The sequence below is a fragment of the Morone saxatilis genome, unplaced genomic scaffold, assembly GCF_004916995.1.
Source record: "Morone saxatilis isolate NCDOM2014 unplaced genomic scaffold, NCSU_SB_2.0 Contig18, whole genome shotgun sequence".
Taxonomy (NCBI): Eukaryota; Metazoa; Chordata; class Actinopteri; family Moronidae; genus Morone; species Morone saxatilis.
Genome location: NW_023339740.1, coordinates 19,192,097 through 19,212,248, shown reverse-complemented (window position 1 = coordinate 19,212,248; position 20,152 = coordinate 19,192,097). Strand labels below are relative to the sequence as shown.

The 20,152-nt window shown below is 39.3% G+C and overlaps 1 protein-coding gene across 4 annotated transcripts in view; it reads right to left on the bottom strand.

The window, feature by feature from the left end:
• Window positions 1–20,152, bottom strand: part of arhgap9 (Rho GTPase activating protein 9) — a 42,060-nt gene that overhangs the window by 13,052 nt on the left and 8,856 nt on the right. For 3 of the 4 annotated variants that reach the window (XM_035662302.1, XM_035662304.1, XM_035662303.1), the window contains 10 exons: window positions 16,679–17,019; window positions 15,308–15,506; window positions 14,717–15,111; window positions 8,604–8,855; window positions 7,469–7,558; window positions 3,716–3,781; window positions 1,648–1,794; window positions 1,361–1,462; window positions 518–579; window positions 284–371 (listed from right to left, as the gene is read on the bottom strand). In XM_035662302.1, coding sequence (XP_035518195.1) covers window positions 284–371; window positions 518–579; window positions 1,361–1,462; window positions 1,648–1,794; window positions 3,716–3,781; window positions 7,469–7,558; window positions 8,604–8,855; window positions 14,717–15,111; window positions 15,308–15,506; window positions 16,679–16,900 — 1,623 coding nt within the window. In that variant the 5' untranslated portion in view covers window positions 16,901–17,019. The remainder of the gene's footprint in view (window positions 1–283; window positions 372–517; window positions 580–1,360; window positions 1,463–1,647; window positions 1,795–3,715; window positions 3,782–7,468; window positions 7,559–8,603; window positions 8,856–14,716; window positions 15,112–15,307; window positions 15,507–16,678; window positions 17,020–20,152) is intronic. The other variant, XM_035662305.1, reaches the window with a different exon arrangement.

Genomic DNA, 20,152 nt, shown 5'->3' with positions numbered 1-20,152 from the left:
CCATGAAGAGGAAAATGATAAAAGCTTATGATCTTTGTGCAACAGATCAGAGTCAGATGACTTCAAAAGTTACTTCACAATGTTTGATTTAAGAAATCCACCATGTAAAAAAACATCTAAAAAAGACATCTGCACTAACAAAGTGACTCAAAGTTGGCTGATTTTAAAATCAAGAAATTTGCTTAATGTAATGATTTTCACTCAGTCTTTTTTATTATATACAGACAAACAACAACCTAATTTATGTTTTTGAAAAACAGTATGTGCTGGTCTGAGCTTTTACCCAGCTAGAAGGCGTCTGTGATTTAGGATCTTTGAAGAAAACCAAACTGTTCCCGACCAGCACGACCCAGGAAGGGCTCCAATTTTTCCTGCAACCCAACAAACACACATATACTGGTTCAGAGAAGATTCAGCCCAGCAAATCATATTTACCATCATTTATTCAAACACAATATTCATACAATCAGACTCAATCTAATGTAACTTTAATAGGAGCAGCCTCATGACGCCTCACCTCAGTTTCCGGCCTCCTTCTGCAATTTTTGTCTTGTTCAAGAGGCCGGCTTTCTCCAACTCCTAAGAACACATTAAAAGGGTCCATTAAAAAAAAAAACTGCGATATTCAAGCACTAATATGTAAACTGTCATCACTCAGAGAAGGCAAGTATGGCTTTAATAATAAGAGTATGTGAGGAGAAGTTAAAATATTAACAGTAAAGTACAGCAGAGGGCTTTTCCTCTGTGTAATATACTGCATCCTGAGCGAACTCATTTAACTTGACTGTTGCATCATTCAAAAAAATAGCAGGAGGGGAGCTGCTCTAAAATCTCCCACTGCGGTGTGGCCCCGTTTAAGGTGCGAGAGAACAGAATTAATACTAACTACAGAGTTCTAAGTTTTGAGTACAGTATATAAAAACAGAGAGGAACAAACTAAGGAAAAGAAGGAAGACCGATTCCAAAGAGAGAACAGAGAGAGATCATAGAGATAATCCTATGTTTGTCATGTTCAAAGAATATAAAAATTACATTAAAAAACTCAGATTAATACAAAGATCTCAGAGTGGTCAGTTTTCTCAATTTTCTTTTAACTTAAAAAATGGTTTTGAATGAACTCAGAAAATCACATGAATTCTGTAAAATCCTTATTTTGGATAACTGGATAGTAGTCAGTAGAAAGCCAGAGCTAACAGAGCTTTATGACCACTGCGTTGTTTTTTTACTGGTATGTTGGGGTAACAGTCTGTTCGTTCAAGTCCATTAAAAAGGCTGGTTGTATAATTAACCCTCGGTGTGATGGTTTTAGTAGTATGGTCAGGTATTTTTAGTTCAAAAGTAAAAAGCAGTGTTTTCTCACCGGTGTGCAGCCATCGCCATTGTCAGGAGAGCTTTGGGGAGACGGAGGCTCCACAACAATGTTGGTCACATTACAGGTGTAATCTTTGCACTGGTGGACCAGCTGAAAGACAGGAAGTGATCATTATCAGCTGTGTTCTTTTGTTTTAATGTGTATATATGCATATGTCCAGTGTCATGTGAAAAGTGTCTGTTGGAGTATATGTGCATTTCCTCTTCTCTGCATGTCTGTTAGATACTCTACACACAATTTATGAGCTTGTGTGTCCATGCTCTGGAGGTGAATACCTTGCCGTTCTCAGGCAGGGTCATAGATTGGGAGTGGCTGAGCTGCTGCTTGACATCATGCAGGGGGCCAGAGTTATGGAACTGGGCTTCGGCATTGTTGAACGCCATCATGCTCAGGGTGTCAGAGGAGGCGGCACGCTGCATGCTCTTCACGGGGGTTTAAAGGTCGGGGTCAAATGTTTGGGTCAGTGGCAAAAGGTGGAACAGACAAACAAGGGAAAGGGAAATTACTGATTTATTGTGTGGGAACTAAAAAATGAATACAATCAGCTCCCATTGTATTTTTACGTCGTCATGTAGATACATTTTAAAGTGAGATCTGATATGTGTTTGTTTTCTTCTGAATAGGAGACTTCAGTAGAAGCTTTTTCTTTATATTATATTTACAGTATATTTTAGTATTTAGCTGATGCTTTTGCCTAGAGCAACCTTGAATGAGTGCAACAGTACAATGAGCATAAACTCCTAAACAATTAAAACCACAAACAAGTAAAAGTAAAGAGCAACATAAAGGTCAGGGTCTTAGTCATGCAGTTGCAATTTCCTATGGGAGCAACTTTGGGTAACACATTTTATGTGACATCATTTACTTTGCACTTGCACAGGAATACAATTCAAGCAAGCATGCAAAACTTCAAGGAAGATATTGACTATTCCATTTGCACTATACTTTTGATTTGTCTGTAGTAATAGTCTTCCACCACAGGCAATAATTTGTCCTCATTGCAGCTTTTATTCCCATATGCTCTTTCACCTTTTCATTCCATGTTATGCCCAAGATGAAGACCTTTGCTCAAGGTCAAAAAAGGGTTGAAATAATTAGTTTAGATAAGAAAGTGCCACAGTAATGGCACTGAATGCTGGCTTGCAAATGTCAATGCAACCTCACTGACTTTGGTCAACCACACTGCCTCAGTGTCAGTACTTCAGCAAGTTTTATTTTCTTTTTCAGCTCTCAGTATCATACATTGGTGGCCATTATGAAACAATGCAACAATGCAACAATGCAACAATGCTACATTATAACTTCATTTACATGTTTGAATTGCAAATATGAACTGAGGCATTGTAGCCCTCGGAGAAACAATACTGACGACAAGCCTTTACACACTGACAAATGTGGACAAACAGCAGTTTCCTTGAGAAGTTCAAATTGTTTGCTTTACTTCACAGGAAGAAAGACAGCGATGCATGAAATATATATATGCTTACAGTCCCGCACATAAATATACGTGTGCATGATCACACAGAATTCACACAATTTAAAGTTTTCATTCAGCAACAGCCATAATTAAGTACCTTTCCCAATCCCTGTAACCTAGTTACAACAATCAGGCTAAATATCCTTCTTAATGTTTGCCATCTTTTCATGCAAGGAGGATTAGCACTAAATCTGCTCTGGAGAGGAGGCCTTTAAAAGGGCTTTAAACCAAGCGCACCCACACCCCACTGTGATGCAACATGTTGCAGTAAGAATTGCTTGGGTAACCGCCTTTTTCTTTTTACACCATGATTTGCTATTTCACCACCTTAATATGCATAAATGCTGATCTCTGAGAATCTAAAGAGCATAGCTGGCATTACTTTAATGTATTCTACAGTAATACAGTGGAGATGCAGTTTTTGCTAATGTAAGGACTCAAGTTCATTGATTTTCATGAGGAAAATACCCTCCATCAAAAGGCCTTTAAGTGCTGATAAAACACTTAGGATTACCTTCCCAGTCAGGCATGCGAGCAGAAAAACAAGAAAAGGGTTGTCAGCTAAACGCTTTAAAAAGAATAGGCAGTCCAAGTAATCTATATATATATATTTTTGTACAGACATACAGTTAATGGTAGTTAATACTGACAAGTCAAGGTGGCAGACTTCGCCACCAGAATAGTATGATGTCCCGTTTTGTTTAGCAAATGTATTCTGTTGTGTAGGAAGAGTACGCAAAATTGATAAAGGGTGCTCATCTTCAACTTTACTCCTTGTCAGGAGTTTTTTTTACAAGGTGTAAGTCAAAGTGAAATAGCTTTAGATTCCTCCTGGCTATGAAAAAGTGCAGCAGGTAGGGTTTTACCTGTTTCATCTGCCAACCACCGTCAGTATTCCTCTGGTGGCCCCCCAAGAGAAAATCAGGTGACAGCTAGAGAGAAAGAGAGACAAAAGACCGGAAACACTGATACAGTTACTATTGATATTTCCTTTTATTTTAAAACTACGAAATACCACTTTCAATGAAGTACCATTTTCTGTATTGAACTGCAAAAAAGATCAAAGAGCATTTAACTTTCTGAAAACTAGACGTCAGTATCTGTGCGACAAACAAATTGATACAAAATGGCAGCAATTTGGGTAAATTTGACACCAGCGTGTAAAAACAGGATGCTGACAAATGTGTTCAGTTAAGATCAACCTTGAAGCCTGGGCTAGCATAGCCGCTGACAACAAAACTATACTCTTCTGCTCCGTTTACATCCTGATGGCTAAAAATGCTATTTGATTCACCACCACAGCGCAGAGGTTCACAGACAGACACACATACACTTGTGCCTGTATTCAACTGAAGTTAATCAGAGGCAGTTGCTGCCGTTAGTTCAGTAATACCGAAACACACACTGCATAGTACTGGTTTTAGTCAAGCATGCTGATTTTAAGTTACTGAACTGAATCACACATGTCCACAGAAATCCAGTCATATCAACTTGTTGAGACAAAGCCTAAGTGAGTAAACTATATTAGCACATCAATCAAATGAAATAGATTTCCATTTAAAAGGCAGAACATTTAACATATGAAATTACACACCAATAATGATATGGAATGAAAACAACAACACAAAGTATATAATGTGTAAGAAATGAAAATGAACTCACAGCATAAGTGCTCATTATTACTGATCAACAAGTTATACAATCCAGGCCAACTCTAGTCCTTGTTTAAGTCCTCGGCTGTCTGTCGTCTCACGTCATGACACTTTTTGTCTGAGTGTCAAAATATAAAAAACATTCATCTCTCTCCCTTTTGTCGCAGCCTGCCTCTACTTCCCTATTCTAGAGGGAAGCTGGCTTTATCAGTTGGTACAGTCATGTCTCATGTAAAGTAGCTCAGAATAATCACACCAGAACGTTGCTAACATTGCCACATCAACCACAGTCCAACAGCTTTTGTTTGCAAGTGTGCAGGCAAAGTACTTCAGTAAACGTAATAATACCACATTGTTAACATAGTTCATTACAAGTCCAGCTTCAGCCTTTATAATAACAGCCTTTATAATAACTCACAATGACAGGAATTGGACCTTACATGCTCCCAGATTGTTATGTTACTGCATTTTTATTACTGATACCTTAGCGAGTAGGCAGCATTTTAAACTCACTTTAACTACTTTTTGTTAGGTAGTTTGACCCAGTGAAATAGAAAATGTAAAAGAAAAATATCCACATAGCCTACTTGTATTTTGGAGGAAAATAAAATGCAAAAATAGGATTACAATTTGGTGAGGCTCCTCTTCATATATTTACAATCACCACAATCACAATAACCAGTACGACTCCTCAACACCCACCTCCACCAAGATGAGTCAGTTTAACACCTTAATAACACCTCCAGCTGTTGAGTGTGTGTGGAAACTAGAGAGGAGGCGAGCAGAGAGGTTAAAATAGACATCTAAAATTAACAGATAATGATAGAAATGTCATTAAATGTTCCAAATAGTAGTAATACAAAACAAAACTTGACCAATCCTAATGAATAAAAGGGGCCGGGCCTAAAAATGTATAATTCCAGGAACACTATGTCTTATAGTAATTATACTTATTCACTTTGTGTGAATACCTGAGTTCAAAAAGCACAGGAAGGAGCCAATGTGCTACGGGTAAAATGGTTTTCAAAAATAAAATCTAGAGAACACTGTGTGCAAACAAGTTATATGGGTCACTCAGGTTTTAACACCTGGGCCATTAACTCGTGTGGCATTCAGTATGCATTATATATCATTGGTGAAGTTCCTGTTTGGTAACACATGTAGCACAGAATAAAAAATGACACATATAGGTCAACAGAATGCATCTCAAACTGACTTGATGGGGGAATCACTGCTTTGATCATGTGGGAATATTTTTGATGAGCAACATTAAATTTGAAACACTGACGCAACATTGAGGCAACGCAACCTTGAGATGCAAAATGCTTATCTCTAACAATCTGGATCACGCAGCTCGCGTCACTTTACAGCTTAGGTGTCGTCATTGATTCTGTGGATGGGTCAATTTCAGTCACTGGCGGCTGTTGCAATAATTCTCTTCAGAAAACCTTACGTCTGAAACAACAGATGTACTTCCTCAATCGGAGTGTATAAACACAAAAAAGGTGCAATGAATGAAACAGTGGATGTTTGACTATTATAGCATTTGTGAGGTCCAGGAGGCTGATGTGAAGTTTCAGTGAGTGGTTTAAATTTAGCAATGTTTTGTAATGTTTTGGATTTAAAAGAGCCCTCTGTCTCCCTCTGTGTGGCTCTAATGGCTTCTGCTCATCTGCATCAGATCAAGAGGCATTACCTTGTTATTCCCTTCAGGGATTAGCCCAACAAAAACCCCATTGGAGAGAGGAAATGTGTGTCAGGGGCAGTTAATAAATAAATAAGTGAGGCAGCGAGTTAGTCAGTAAATGATGGGGCAACTAGAAAGATGTAATCCCCTTTTTAATTTGGCCACCGCTCAGCATTTCTCCCTGCTTTAATCTGGAACACAGTCCTGGTCTGGACCCTTTGCGCACTGTGGGTAACAGACAGATGCCGACAATAGATTTATATGTATGTCATAATGTGTAGAAAAGTATTTTTTGTGTCACTGTGGTTTGTGCTGTCTGTCGTTCTAATGTCAGAGCACAGCTGTTTGCACTTACAAAATGTCACATAGGAATGATTATTTAATACTAATCATTATTTACATCACAGGACAGTGCAATAAGTTAAGAATATAAAAGCTTCTTGACAGTTCTGAAGAACCAAATGAATGATTGTAAAATATATAAACCAACCACTTTGACTAATTACTGACTTGGCACACAGTGTCATAAACACATTCCTCACAACCTCATCTGTACAAACCTCCTTGTACACAAATGACTGAATAAAGAAAACATACACAAAATAAATCTGCAATACATAGCAACAGCAGGAGTACACATTGAGGTGTAAGAGTTCACTTCAAAGGAATATCTCCACCCTCAGAAACTCCTGTATGGTTAGAGATAATCAGTCTGTATGGTGATAAATGTGTGTGATATTCAGCTTTATTTATATGGCACTTTAAAGGCAACACAGGTCAAAGCTCAAGAAGATGCTTTTCTTGGGTGTGTATGTGTTGCTCTCTGTTCAGTTACTGGCAAAGGGTGAGAAAACATCAACAGAAGCTGAGCAACTGAGTTATTCAAATTAAGTCATGTATCATCTCTTTTTTTTGTTTTTATATTATTTTTTTGTTTTTTTTATATAGTGACAGCTGAGAGTGACAGAAAGGGGGGACAGAGGGGGGCTGAAAGTTAGATTTGACTCAGAATTTGTACATTGGGCACATACTCTACCAGGTGGGGACGCCCTCACGTATCATCATTATGCAAGTATAACTACATTCATTCATTTTGTCAATATGGCCGAGGCAAACCTCATCCTGATCTCATCATCCCAAAAACTCACACATCCTGTGATTACGTGAAAAGTGTTCCATTTACCATATAAGCTAAGGTCATTCAGAATCTGACTGTTAAATAACACAATGTGTCATCAGGGAGGCTGAATTTTACAGAACTTACAGTACAGTGGTCTTACCCCGTGCGTTGTTCCATTACCAGCTTCAGGAAGTGGTAATGACAGATGGTTGGTTTCTCTCGGTAATGTCTGAGGTTGTACAGGACTGCCCTGCCAGATAAAGAAAAAAAGAATATATTGATTGTGAAATAGGAAAGGTCTTGAGATGCATTCTTAGCTGTTAACAATAGCCATAGCTATTCTCAACTATATTGTTAAACCCACACGTCTTTGAAAGGATCAACAAAGTTTCCCATAGGTAGCATTATTGTTTAATTGTTTAATTGTTAGACTGACTATATTTTAAGTTTGTGTTATTTTGTCAGTTTTCTATATATGTAGTTAGTTATTCTCATAACTCCAGGACAAAATCCACCTAGCAGCACCGTTTTACGGTGGGTTATGTGCCCGAATATTTTTTGGCAGAGAGCAGTAACTTCCTGGAGTCTCCGCTGGTTGCCTAGCAACTGCTCAGAGCCTCAGCCATTTTTACACCTGTTTTTTTGCATGGGTTACGGAAATTAGATATAATGTGTTAAATGGTAAGCTTTAGAGGTGCTGATTTTGTCACCTTTGAACAAAGCCAGTCTAGCTGTTTCCTGTGCTTAACGAAGCTTACTGTCTCCTAGATGTAGCCTTATATATTTAATAGACCCAAATACCAAACTATATATATATATATATATATATAAGCTGTCTGTCCATATCAATGACCTTTCCCACTTATTATGTAATATTTAACCCTTAAAGTTCAATGTGACCCTATGCCAAAGTGAGTCTTGCCATGTGCACTATACTTTAGCTTCAAGCTGTGGAAACCTGTCCTGTGATCACTGCGGGTGCAACCCTCTATGCATCACCTCATGTCTCAGTAAAGAGAAAATATGCAAGCCAGGGTGCTCTCCCTTAGGTCTTATGAAGTTCTTTGGCTGAAAAGGTCCCTTTTAGTGCTGATACAGTCAAACTATGTGAGCATATAAATGAGCAGACTATTTTACTCTGCACCCTGACCCCTTTCTATCCTCTCCTTTGAGAAAATAAACTTCAATCCAGCTCTGAAATTGCCCACCTTTTCAAATGTAAATGAATTTTAGTATAAGAAGAAGATTTAGGAGGAGTAACAGCGAGTGGACACCGGCTGTGTCATGAGCCTTACCTTGTTGGTGGTGTGTCCACGGGACCGGCGAGGGGGTTTCCAGGACCTCTCCTTGGTGATGCTGTTGACATAATAGCTTCTTCCTGTGGACGAGTCCAAGTAATGCTCCCACAGGTCCAGGATCTGAAGAGGCTGCTGACCTGGGGCAGGGCTAGGTGGCTCCAGCTGTGACAGACGTTTCTCTGTCTGCGTTTCAGTGTAAAGAGGGGAGTCCTGCCAAGACAACTGGGACATATAGGACTCTGTTGGGACCTTGTATTTAGAAAGAGTAAAGGGGGGAAAGAGAAAGACAGAGGTAGAGAAAGAGAGAGAGGCAAAAGCAGAGGTGGACATTGAGGAAAAAGAAATGAGACATGAATACAAATCTAAAAAACATTCTTGTCAAAAATGGTTTTAATTGGACTTAAATTAGCTACAACTTAAGGCTGGCAATATTGTATATTTTCCTTAAAATCCCATGAAAAGACCACAACCACCCTTTTATTTGTCCAACTAACAAGGTTTGCCTGTGTGCCCAGAGCCTGATATGTCTGGTGCAATAGACCTCCATCAAAACAATTAAAAGCACATAAATGAACCACGTGGAGACATGTTCCTTTATTACAATGAAAATGGGCACTGTAGTTTAGTGAGCCTCTCAGTACTTCACATCCTTTCAACCCTGTCTGTGGTTCTCAGTCGCAAAGCTCATTTGTCACTAATGAAAATGTAAATCTTAAAAATTTTTTAGAAATGTCTCAATAAATTCCTAAAACAAGTTACTCCAACAGGGATAAATAGTACATTTGTTGGAGAATATTGTCAGTTGTGAACTAATACACATTTTGTGTGCTAGTGAGCAAGATGGTGTGGGCTACTAATTAAATTTAGGGGTTATGTGCTTTGCTCAAGGGCACCTCGGCTGCCCCGGAGGTGAACTGTGTGTGTTTTTGGACAAAAATTGAGCTTTATGGCACAGAAGAATAAGCTATATCAGGCTACTGTTCACTGAAACCTTATTTACCTAAAGTGAATGTATGTGTATTTGTTTTTCTGTTTGTGCAGTCAAGTTAGTATTGGAATATATATATGTATGTTTGTGCCAATGTATGGTCCAGCGTATGTGTTGAGTTTTTCTTTATCCATATCAAGGTTATACAATTAGTACAGTAAGTGTATACTTTAGATACTTTACAGTAAACTGTCCAAATAAGCTTTAATTTGTTCAGAATAGTACCACAAGAAGCCGACAGCAGTGCCATGAACAAAAACAGTGTGCAAAGAAGAGATAGAAACCCCACAGAAATCACAAAGAGAAACAAATAAATCCCCCTGCCGCTTGCTATAGAACAACCCGTCAGACTTTGGATTAAGACAGAGCTTATAGAAACGTGTGCACTCACTCAGACAGAGAGGGCTAAAGCAACAGCTAAAAGGGAGGACATCTTCAAATCCAGTGAAATTAATTGAAAAGATATGCATTGAAGATCATCTCTCCATGAAATATAGTTGAGACATAATTCACTAACCGACTGACTGGCTAGCTGGTTGATCCCGGTTATGTAACACATAGTTGTTTCCAATAATGACTGAGGAAACATGGTGTGTATATTGATGCATGAGATGTGATTGTACTCCAGGGGGCAGCACTGAGTCTTTAGCTCACCTGAGTCTTCCTGCTCCACTGTTTACTACTGTTCACCTCAGTGGTTAAATCTAAACCTCTCAACTGGGTCAAATGGGGCCATGGCTGATTGAAAGTATGCTATGAAAAACACTTTTTTTAGTTTTGATTTTGTGGTTTTGGCTTCTGCCAAATTGTTGTCAACCTGTAACCTCAGTCTTTAACGTAAAAAAACAATGATGGGTTGGCAAAATATATTATCATAAATGTTTTCTAGAGGAAAAGCTGATAGTAGTCCACTGGAAAATGTCAAAATTATTGGAGTATGATTTGCTGCTATAACACCATAACAACACCAAAAGGATGTACTATATTGTAAACATAAATGTTAGTACAGGATAAAGCAAATAAAACATTAAATATGTTCCACAAACATTCACAACTAATATAAACTATTTATGTTAGAAAAAAAGCATTCAGAGAGCCATGCATGATAGAAGGAAGTTGCTTTCTTTCTGTGTGAATATGTCTTGTGTATTTATTACTGCCATTCAAAATTCATTTTCACCAAACATATTTGGGAAATTTGGATTTAAAATTCTACAATTTGTATTCGGCAATACTCTACGCAATGTCTTGCATCAACTAATAACATTAACTGCTGCACTCCATTTACATGTTCATCTGACTGAGGTTCTGTTATTGTGAAGTGGCTGTCTAGCATGGCTTACTTGCATCCTTAATGTTATTCGCTACACCTATTCTGCAACCGCAAGTATGAATGTCTGCTGTGAGAAAGATCTATTAATAAACTTTGCTATAAAGCTACATTACAACTATAGATTATGATGAATCCACCCCTCTCAATTGCCGGATCAGATCTACATACAATAAATTAAATGTAAAAATAATACAATCATTACTTCCTCAAATTGTATTCTTGCCACTTTAAAAGTCTGAGACAACAACAAACATGATAATTAAAAGGTTATCACTGACACCGTCACCTGTTTGTTGTTTCCAGAACAATGAACAGTCATTTTGTCCTTTGTGTCAGCAGCCTTTTCATCAGTTTGTTCTCCAGAACAGTTGATCCTTGATCTTATTCAGTACTGACTTCAATTTCAGACACTTCCTCTTCCACCTCTTCTTCTTCAGGTTTGATATCTCATCATCTCACCAGAGCTATGCTCAAGTGCTTATTCACAGTTGGTTGCATGCTCACTGTGACTCTACCACAAAATGACATGAGGAAGAGAAGCTTTATTTACAGACCAGAGATATAGTCAGTGGTATACTGGTCTAGATAAACTGTACTGTAATACTGTGTTTTGTCTCATATCTAACTAAAAGTTTGGGTTTAATGTTTGGGAAAGTGGGACATGTGAGAGAAGAAATTGTTGCAAGTGCAAATGTGTGACTGTAGTTAGACATGAGAACTCCTAACATTGTGCTTGAAAGGTTTGGTTTCCGTGGGGGGAGGGGTTTCCTCCTCCTCGAGGAGAGAAGCGGTGTGTGTGTTTGTGTGTTTCAGTTCTTTGCTCAGGCTTATACGTTCATTTTCTATGGTAAGTTATATTTGACTGGGCACACAACAGCTGTAAAACCAGAGTAAATATGATTTGTTCAATAATGATGGTTTATGTTTGGATGTCTAGTGTGACGCATGAAATAAAACCTTGTATAATTCATAACGTAGTAAGTATATGTATAAGGTAGTAAACAGTACATCAGCGGCGTCTAGGTGGTTTAGTGGTCTTATTTACATACCCGCAATGTTCCCAGTTTATAGGGACTTCTATTGCATTTCATCTCTCTCTGTCTCTCCCTAAGTTTCATCTCTCTCAGTCATACACTATAAGGCCAAAAGTATGTGGATATTTATTCCAATAAGGGAAATCTTAATGTTACAGCAAACAATGATATTACAGACAGTAGTGTGATTCCAGCTCTGTGGCAACAGTTTGGTGAAGATATCGAAAAATATCATATTGTGCAGGATATTATGTTTTGTGATATTGTATCGATTCCCAAAAAACTGATTTTTGTGTTTAAACCCCCAACAGCTAGATAGCAGTGTTGTCAACATGAACTGAGGACTATGATGTTGGATATTACAGCGACTGTGATAAATACAAGTGCAGATCGCACTGTTCTGGTTGCATCAAAAAAGTGGTATGTTCTTTATACTGTGACAGTTTTTCTAAAATGTATTTAAAAATTGCAATATATTGCCTTCCTTACAGTATCACAATATATGGCAATATATTAAATCGTAACTTCTGTATCGTGATACATATCATATTGCCAGATTCTTGCCAATACACAGCCTTAGTTTAAAGTCTGATTAGCAACTTAAGAGGCAAAACCAAACAAACAACATATATCTTTATATGACCACATTTTTAAAAGGGCTGATAAAAAGCTAAATCATTGTCAGACAATAGCTGATGGGTTCCACTTATTAAATTTCGACCCAAGCGTTTGGCCCACCTCTTTTGCTCTCCACATGGACTGTTTACCTGCATGCAACCAAAGCCTGTAATTAGTCAATACTACTCCGGCTACAAACAGGAACCAGAACACAACAGATAGCAAAATCTTATCTCTTGCCTACAGATTTTGCATTCATATGCATATGCTTACAGAGATTACTGACTTTAACACCACACAGGCAGCACCTTTAGGATAGATTTGACTATGAGTCAGGCTTTATCAGCCATTATCAGTGGCCAATGTCACTACTGCTCTTGTGGCTAAATGGAAGCAAATGCCTACAGCCAGGTTCCAAAATATTGTGGAAAACCTTCTCAGAAGAGTGGAAACTATTGTAGCAGAATATCAATGCCCATTGTTTTGGTATGAGATGTTCAGCCATTACTCCTGGGCATAATGTTCACAGACTTTAGGCCATGTAATGTATGGCCAAAAACAACCTCTTAACAATTGAAACTCTTCAAGTTCAAATGGAATTTCGCCCCCTGGAGGACTAAGATTAAATGTAATTAAAATTCATCACCAGTGTGGCTGACAAAAATGTATGGTGAGAGAGTTTTCTGGATGAAACACAGGGAGTTATGACCTAAATGTGGCTGCAATAATCCTGCTTACTGGTATTAAAGGCTTGAATGAAGGAGAGAGAGAGAGCGAGAGAGGGACTCATACAGAGACAGACAGGGGGCAAAAGACAATGAGAGACATAGAAAAAAAGAGCACTATCATTCCCACTGAGATCCCAGCTATCCAAAGTAAACTGTGCACGCATGGTTCACTGGAGGCAAAACTCCTTTTGGAGTGACTCGGCTGTGGGAACTTCCCAGAGCCAAGGGACAGATAACCTTCAGTATTTCTCCCGACAACAGCGCCTTGTGTAATCCCCTATGATGTAATACAGGGAGGCTCTGACGTCACGACAATGCTAACTTGATTGCTGCTCTGGGAGGATTATTAAGGTCAAGTACAGACGTAGATAAAATACAACCTCTGCTGCCTTGGCTGTACTCGGTCGGCTGCTGGGATCGCACAAGATCTTTTTGTGTTTTAATCAGTTTTCTAAATAAAAACATATTACTAGTTTCCAGCTGAAAAATATTCTCCGATTTAATGGAGTAGCAAAAATATGTCAATAGTTAACATCTAAAGTTTTTCTTAAGGTTTACCCTGCATAGTCTCAAGGCCACAACAATGACCAGCTGGTCTGTTAGAGTTTTGGAGTTTTGACCTATAATTCCATCAGATTAGAGAATCTAATGCCACACTTCCTTCAATGTGGTGGATTTGTTTTGGATTTCCATTCATTCTTTCTATTTTTCATACTAATGAGGATCAGAGAAAGCTTGAAGTAACAGTTGAATATAGAGTTGTTGACAATAGTGGTAGTAGATTTGACGGGTTGTCAGTTACAGGATCAAGTGCTGGAATAATCTTTTTTGTTGCCCTGACTTTTTCTTGTACTTTCTCTCTGTTAACTAATCTGAAATACATTTTCTATGCAAAAATGTGACCTAAGCTCAGCTTGTGTTTTGTTCCAAGGGAAATGCGCAAGATATGTTGCAAAACAAGATCACTACTATCAATATTTCTGTAGAGTGAGCAGATATTTGGTCTGACTTCTGCTGTCGATTATTTTGTACTACCCAATTGTGAAAGGCATTGATCTCATTGAGCCAAAGCTTTACTCAAACACAATTGATGTGAACATGGCCTACTTTAGTTTAACTGAAGGGAAACTCTGGTATTTGTGCACCTGGTTGTTATTCTGATATGTTTATCCATTATGATTACTGGTCACTATACCTTTTACTCACCACCTTGGAAAAAATGGATTGTGGTCTCAAAATTAAACATAAAATGGAAATGAAAGTGCAAATCAAAACCAAAAATATGAGAATAACATGTAGTTTACAAATACAGTACAGGAATTCCCCTTTACGCTCCATTGTGCTCTACTGTGTAAACCAGATATTTGAGTAACATCTATTTGAGGTTTTTAAGCCTCATCTCTCCCTACCTTCAGATGGTTGTTTTTGCCCGAAGCTCCCCCCATGTCCCACTGGCTGCAAGACTTCTTGGGCATCCTGTGGTTGACGCGACTGCTGAAGCTACCGCCCACCTCGTCATACAGGTTCTCAACCAAATTTTCAGGCAGGTTGCTGGAGCTTTGGCTCCGCGTGATCATGGGGACCGCCCTGGGGTTCCGTGGTGTTGTTTGTCCCGCGGAATATGCGGGGGACCCAGGGACCATGAGGTGGCCTGATGGGGAGGTGGGAGAGTTGGGGGTAAAGGTGAATCCAGAGAGGGGCAGGGTGGGGAAGCGGCCTCCACCTATGCAGGTGTTGTTGTCCAGCCCCTGGAAGGCACTGTTGGAGTTGAGGTTTTCCATGGAACGGTAGATGGGTTTGTTCACTGAGAGAGGAAGGTAAAATAAATTGTCATTATACAAGATCAGTGAATGTTGAGCTTATTTTCCTTCTATAGTCGAGAGAAACACCAACACACAAATTTGTACTTATATATATTTAATTATACTCTTATAAAACAGATGTCATTGCCACTGAAAAAACACACACCAAATGTTTTCTCAGACTCCCTCACACTTTACCTTGATGCTGATCATTATAGGTAGTTGCTGATGGGCTGGGAGAGAGTGACACCCTTGGCAGTATCCTGAGGTTGGAGTTCAGCGAGGCAGACATGACAAGGCGCTGTGGCGAGGGCATCGGTGCAATGGGCACCTCTGTCACATATGTGGCAGGGACATACAATGGCTTTGTTTTACTGGCTGCCCCAATCCTCCGCACCTGTCAAAGAACAAACAGATTTCCAAATGCTTTTGCTATTTTCTCCCACGTGGATCCACTTAGTTAAACCAAGCATCAACTGACACAGCTGAGGCCTGAACACTGAAATTTATTACACTGCAGTTCCTGAGACATCAAACAGATGCAATGACAAAACAACAAACCACAAATACTCTTTTGAAATACAAAGACCATATGGTCACCGATGCTAATTGCACTTTTTCTAATGTGTTTTTTTGTTTTGGGCTGCTTTATGAATATTGTATTTTTGCGATTGTGATCAAGCATTTAAATGACTGGATAGCCAAAAACAGACATTACAATATGACTATTGAATCTTTGAATCATGTTTCAGTTGAAGTGGGGTATAAAATTAAAATAACAACCTCAAAATTACTTTGATGCTACACTGACTTGTAGTAAGGTGAATGCTGCCTCTGTCAATCCCACAAACTATGTCACTGATTTTTGTGAAACTGCATCATAATTTATGGGGGGAAAAAATTCTGGTTTTCCCTCTAATGTCCTCCGGCAGCTCCGCATCAACTCTTAGTTATTTACAGTTTATTGATGAACAGTAAAGTAACTGCTACAAACTGTAGCTGCTGCTGGTAGTTAGCTCAGTTAGGCTCAGAGCACCGGGGGAGTGTTGGTGTTTTCATTGGTAACACAGGAGCTCTGCATTGCCAGGAGGAGGAGGTTTTCATGCCTGGGGCAGGAGGGATTGCTAAAGGGGAGTGGCGCTGAAATAGATACCAGAATCGGAGCTGGGCAAGCAGGTAAGCTAACTGGGCTCAGCAGCCTCTTGGGACATCATGGCAGAGGTTAAAGAGACCCAAGAGGACTTTGATGGAGAGCTAAGAAGAGAAAAGGGATTAACCGAGCAAATGGCCGCCAGACAAGATTGAATGTAGAACTGGCTTTTAGTTGTTGGCTAGAGCTTCGCGAAATAAAAGTTTGACTAATGTTTGATACATTAGTGCCCAGCTGTTTTAGTAATTTGAAAGTATATATTTTTGACTAGTTAATAAATAAAATATCAGCTATCACGTTGTTGGTTTTCATCTTTCTTTTAGTCTATGGAACCCTGTAGATGATGCAGATGTCCATGTTTTTCTCAAATATTTGGTTCCACTGACACAAGACAAAGAAAAGATTAACTCTTTTCTCACCTGCCACCAGTCAGTGTTGGTCTTTTTCAGGAGAACAAACCGTTCACCCTCACTAATGCAGACCTGCCGTCCATCAGCACCGCGGTAGTTGTAGTCATACTGGGCCTCGAGGACCACCGTGCCACTGGGGACCCCGCACACTGTCACCCCCCTGGAGGCCACCACAGGCGCTGCAGCAGACTGCTGGTGCCCCACAGAACGCCGCCAGGTCCCAGACAGCATGACTCTCCACGCAGTCCTGTTCAGCAAGCTTGGCTGGAAGTGTGCTGATGGCTGATACTCGTGATACCGGTTGGGTTAGCACAGGGCAGGTGAGACTGGAGCCAGACCAGTGCCATGCTCTGAAACAGAGGGCAAATGGACAGAGCGATACATTAGTGAAAAGAGATTAGTGAAGCTGTCAGAGAACAATGAAATAATGTCACCCGGCTGTGTCCAGATTTTTAGTGCTAAAAATGGAAGTCTGGGTTAATCTGACATGTACTGTATTGTATTGTATGTATTTGAAAACATAAGAAACTTATTCTACATTTTCTATGTTTTATACCATTGTGAACTCAATATCTTTGGAATGTTGGTCAGACAAAACAAGATATTTGAACAACTGTCACAGGCATTTTTGCACTGAACAAAAAACTAATAATTCACTGTTATTGTTGTTGTTGTTGTTTGTTTTGTTTTGTTTTGTTTTGTTTTGTTGGCAGGGGGACTTCCTGGATTCTCCACAACAGTTCAGAGCCAGAGTCTTTGTGTTAAGCTAAGCTAAGCTAAGCTAACCAACTGCTGTAGCTTCTTATTCAATGGAGAGATGTTCAAGTGATATCAGTCTTCTCATCTAACGTTAACCATCCATCAGAAAGCAAACTCTGTCTCTTTGTCAAACTTTTGCTTTGATCAATAAATCAAGGAAATAATTTTCACATGAATCAATAATGAATCATCTTTAGCTGCAGCCAATGCGAATAACACACAAAGAAATCAACCCTGTTTGTGGAAGGCTGTAAGCTGTAACCACAGTGTTATAATTATATAATGACATGATATAATGGCTGTTTTGTTCCTTTGTCCCCTCTTTGTACAAGGTTCTAAGAGCAAGAGTCCTTTCATTTGTATATGGGCTGCAACAATTATTTTCATTATTGATTAACCTCTCCATTCATTTTTCACCAGCTGATTCATCATTTAGTCTATGAATTCAAATGAAAGAAATTACATTTACACCAATATAAAACAGCAAATTCTCAAATTTAAGATTATTCTGATACTGATATAAAATAAAAACAAACAAAAACAAATAATTGGCTACATCAAAATCTATTTTTTGCAGAAGACAGTAACTGACTATTTTAGGTATAAATGAATAACATTACAAAAAAGAAATTCCACTTCCATTTTTAATATACTTGACAGACATGGATGAGGATCAAATGTCACTACAAATATCTGCACACCACCACAGTACACCACTTTCCTATTGTCCTTTCATCCTGGTAGAACTAAAAGACACGTGTGAGTGAATAACTCATGCGTTCGGCGGATGTAAGGAGCGCAGTATACCCAAAATAGCATCCGTCTCCGTCTCTCCACCTGAGCCAGCATCCCCAAGCTAAACCCCTGCTCTACCCAGCCAAGACCTGCTTACATAAGAGAACATCTAACTTTCTGCCAGACACATAGCAATACAGCCTCACACAGTACATGCACCCACCCACCCACACTTGCACACACACACACACACACACACACAAGCGCACACAGAAAGGGGAACATCCCTAGGCACCTAGCAACAGTGCTTCAGTCACAGTCAGGCCCAACCCATCTCATCCCGTCTGGGTGAGAAGAGGAGAGGCAGCAAATGAGAGAGATCCCAGAAAATTAATAGAGACATGCATGTTATTGGTGAGGATCTAGAGGGGCTGGGATACAGGGTGGGAGAGAGGAATTAGAAACTGTAGATGGACAAGACAAATAAAACAAGAAAAAAAGGGATATACCCAAAAAAGAGTGAAAAAAGAGCAGATAGTCAGAACTAGACAGGAAATATAAAAACATATAGAAACTGAGACATGAAGGAATGGATGAAGCTGGATGGATGTGTGAGCCATGTGAAGGCGATGAAAGTGAAGAAAGGGTTAGCTGGCTGAACCTTGATAATCCCACTGTTATTAAAGCACAGGAATGAATCTGTGACCCTCACTGCTACAGAGAATTATAGTAAAACCCCTCTGTACCAGCATATGGGAAGAGGGACTGCCTGCCTGGCTAGCTAGCTGGCAGGAAGCTCACAGAGGAGCGTTTCCAAGATACAGAAAAAATACCATTACCACATTAGGAGTGCATAAACATGGTGGACTAGACTGACATCTGCTGAGGTTTCTTCATTGTTACACTAGTGGATAGGTTGTGTGGTTAAAAACACATAAATAAACTTGTACATCAAATATTTTATGTTTACCAAATATTTGATTTTACAGATATGGAGGACAAATATCCAATGAGTTAAAAAAAAAAACCACAAAAAGGAACCATGGACCCCTAACAATTTTAAGTTGGTCCTCAGCTCAAAGTATGTTTGTGTGCAGCAAGCCGCTTCTTCATTTTCAAAAGGCCCCTACTCCCTTGCAGACGGAGGCAGAAGTCGTAGGTACAAGGCGAGCAAGCAAACAGGAAACTGCATAGACACATCAAGGTTGAACCACAGTTTGGGTCATATCCTCCCTATCTTGCCATTTGTTTTTCTGGCGTGAAACATTAAGATACGTGCCGTTTAGCTGACAGCTCATAGAGTCTGTTGTGCTGCATTCACCAGCACTTAAATACAGTAAGTGATGCAGAGTTGCCCTGTTGCCCCATCTGAAACTGTGCACCTCTGTAAGTAGCATTAATTACTGCCAAGCAGAGCGTTGAAACAGAGAGTAGTAGTTGTTTTTGGCTTGACAGTCCTGCTGCATGGCTTCAGTAATGTGTAATTTACTATTTAGATGGACAGGAAAGAATTACATCATTCCCTGGGTTTAAAGAAAGGCAAAAGCATGCAGCAGCGCCTATTCATACAACCTGTCCACAATTTTTATCATGAGTTCTTCTCCCTGCACACACAGGAAGAGATCTTCTGATACTGCAGCACACCTGTTTGTCTTTTCCTGTCTCTCTTTACTGCTCAAAACAAGTGGCTATTAAAAAGAAAGGAGAGAAAACAGAATAATGCAGAATAAATTAATGGTACCCAACTACTGTGGGGTTTTATCTAACCCAACATTTGTTGAATTAGGGTAGAATTTGACTTTAGAAACTGAAGTGGTGTGTATCAGTTCACTCAGTAGCACAGGTACAGGAGGTTTAATTGTGTCATGTGCAAATTGGGTGGTTACAGAAGGGTTAAAGTACTCAGAGTTTAGGCAAGGGGGATGAGATAAGTCAGGAATGGGGTTGGCCGTTCTTACCGCATGATATTTAAGTATATATATATATATA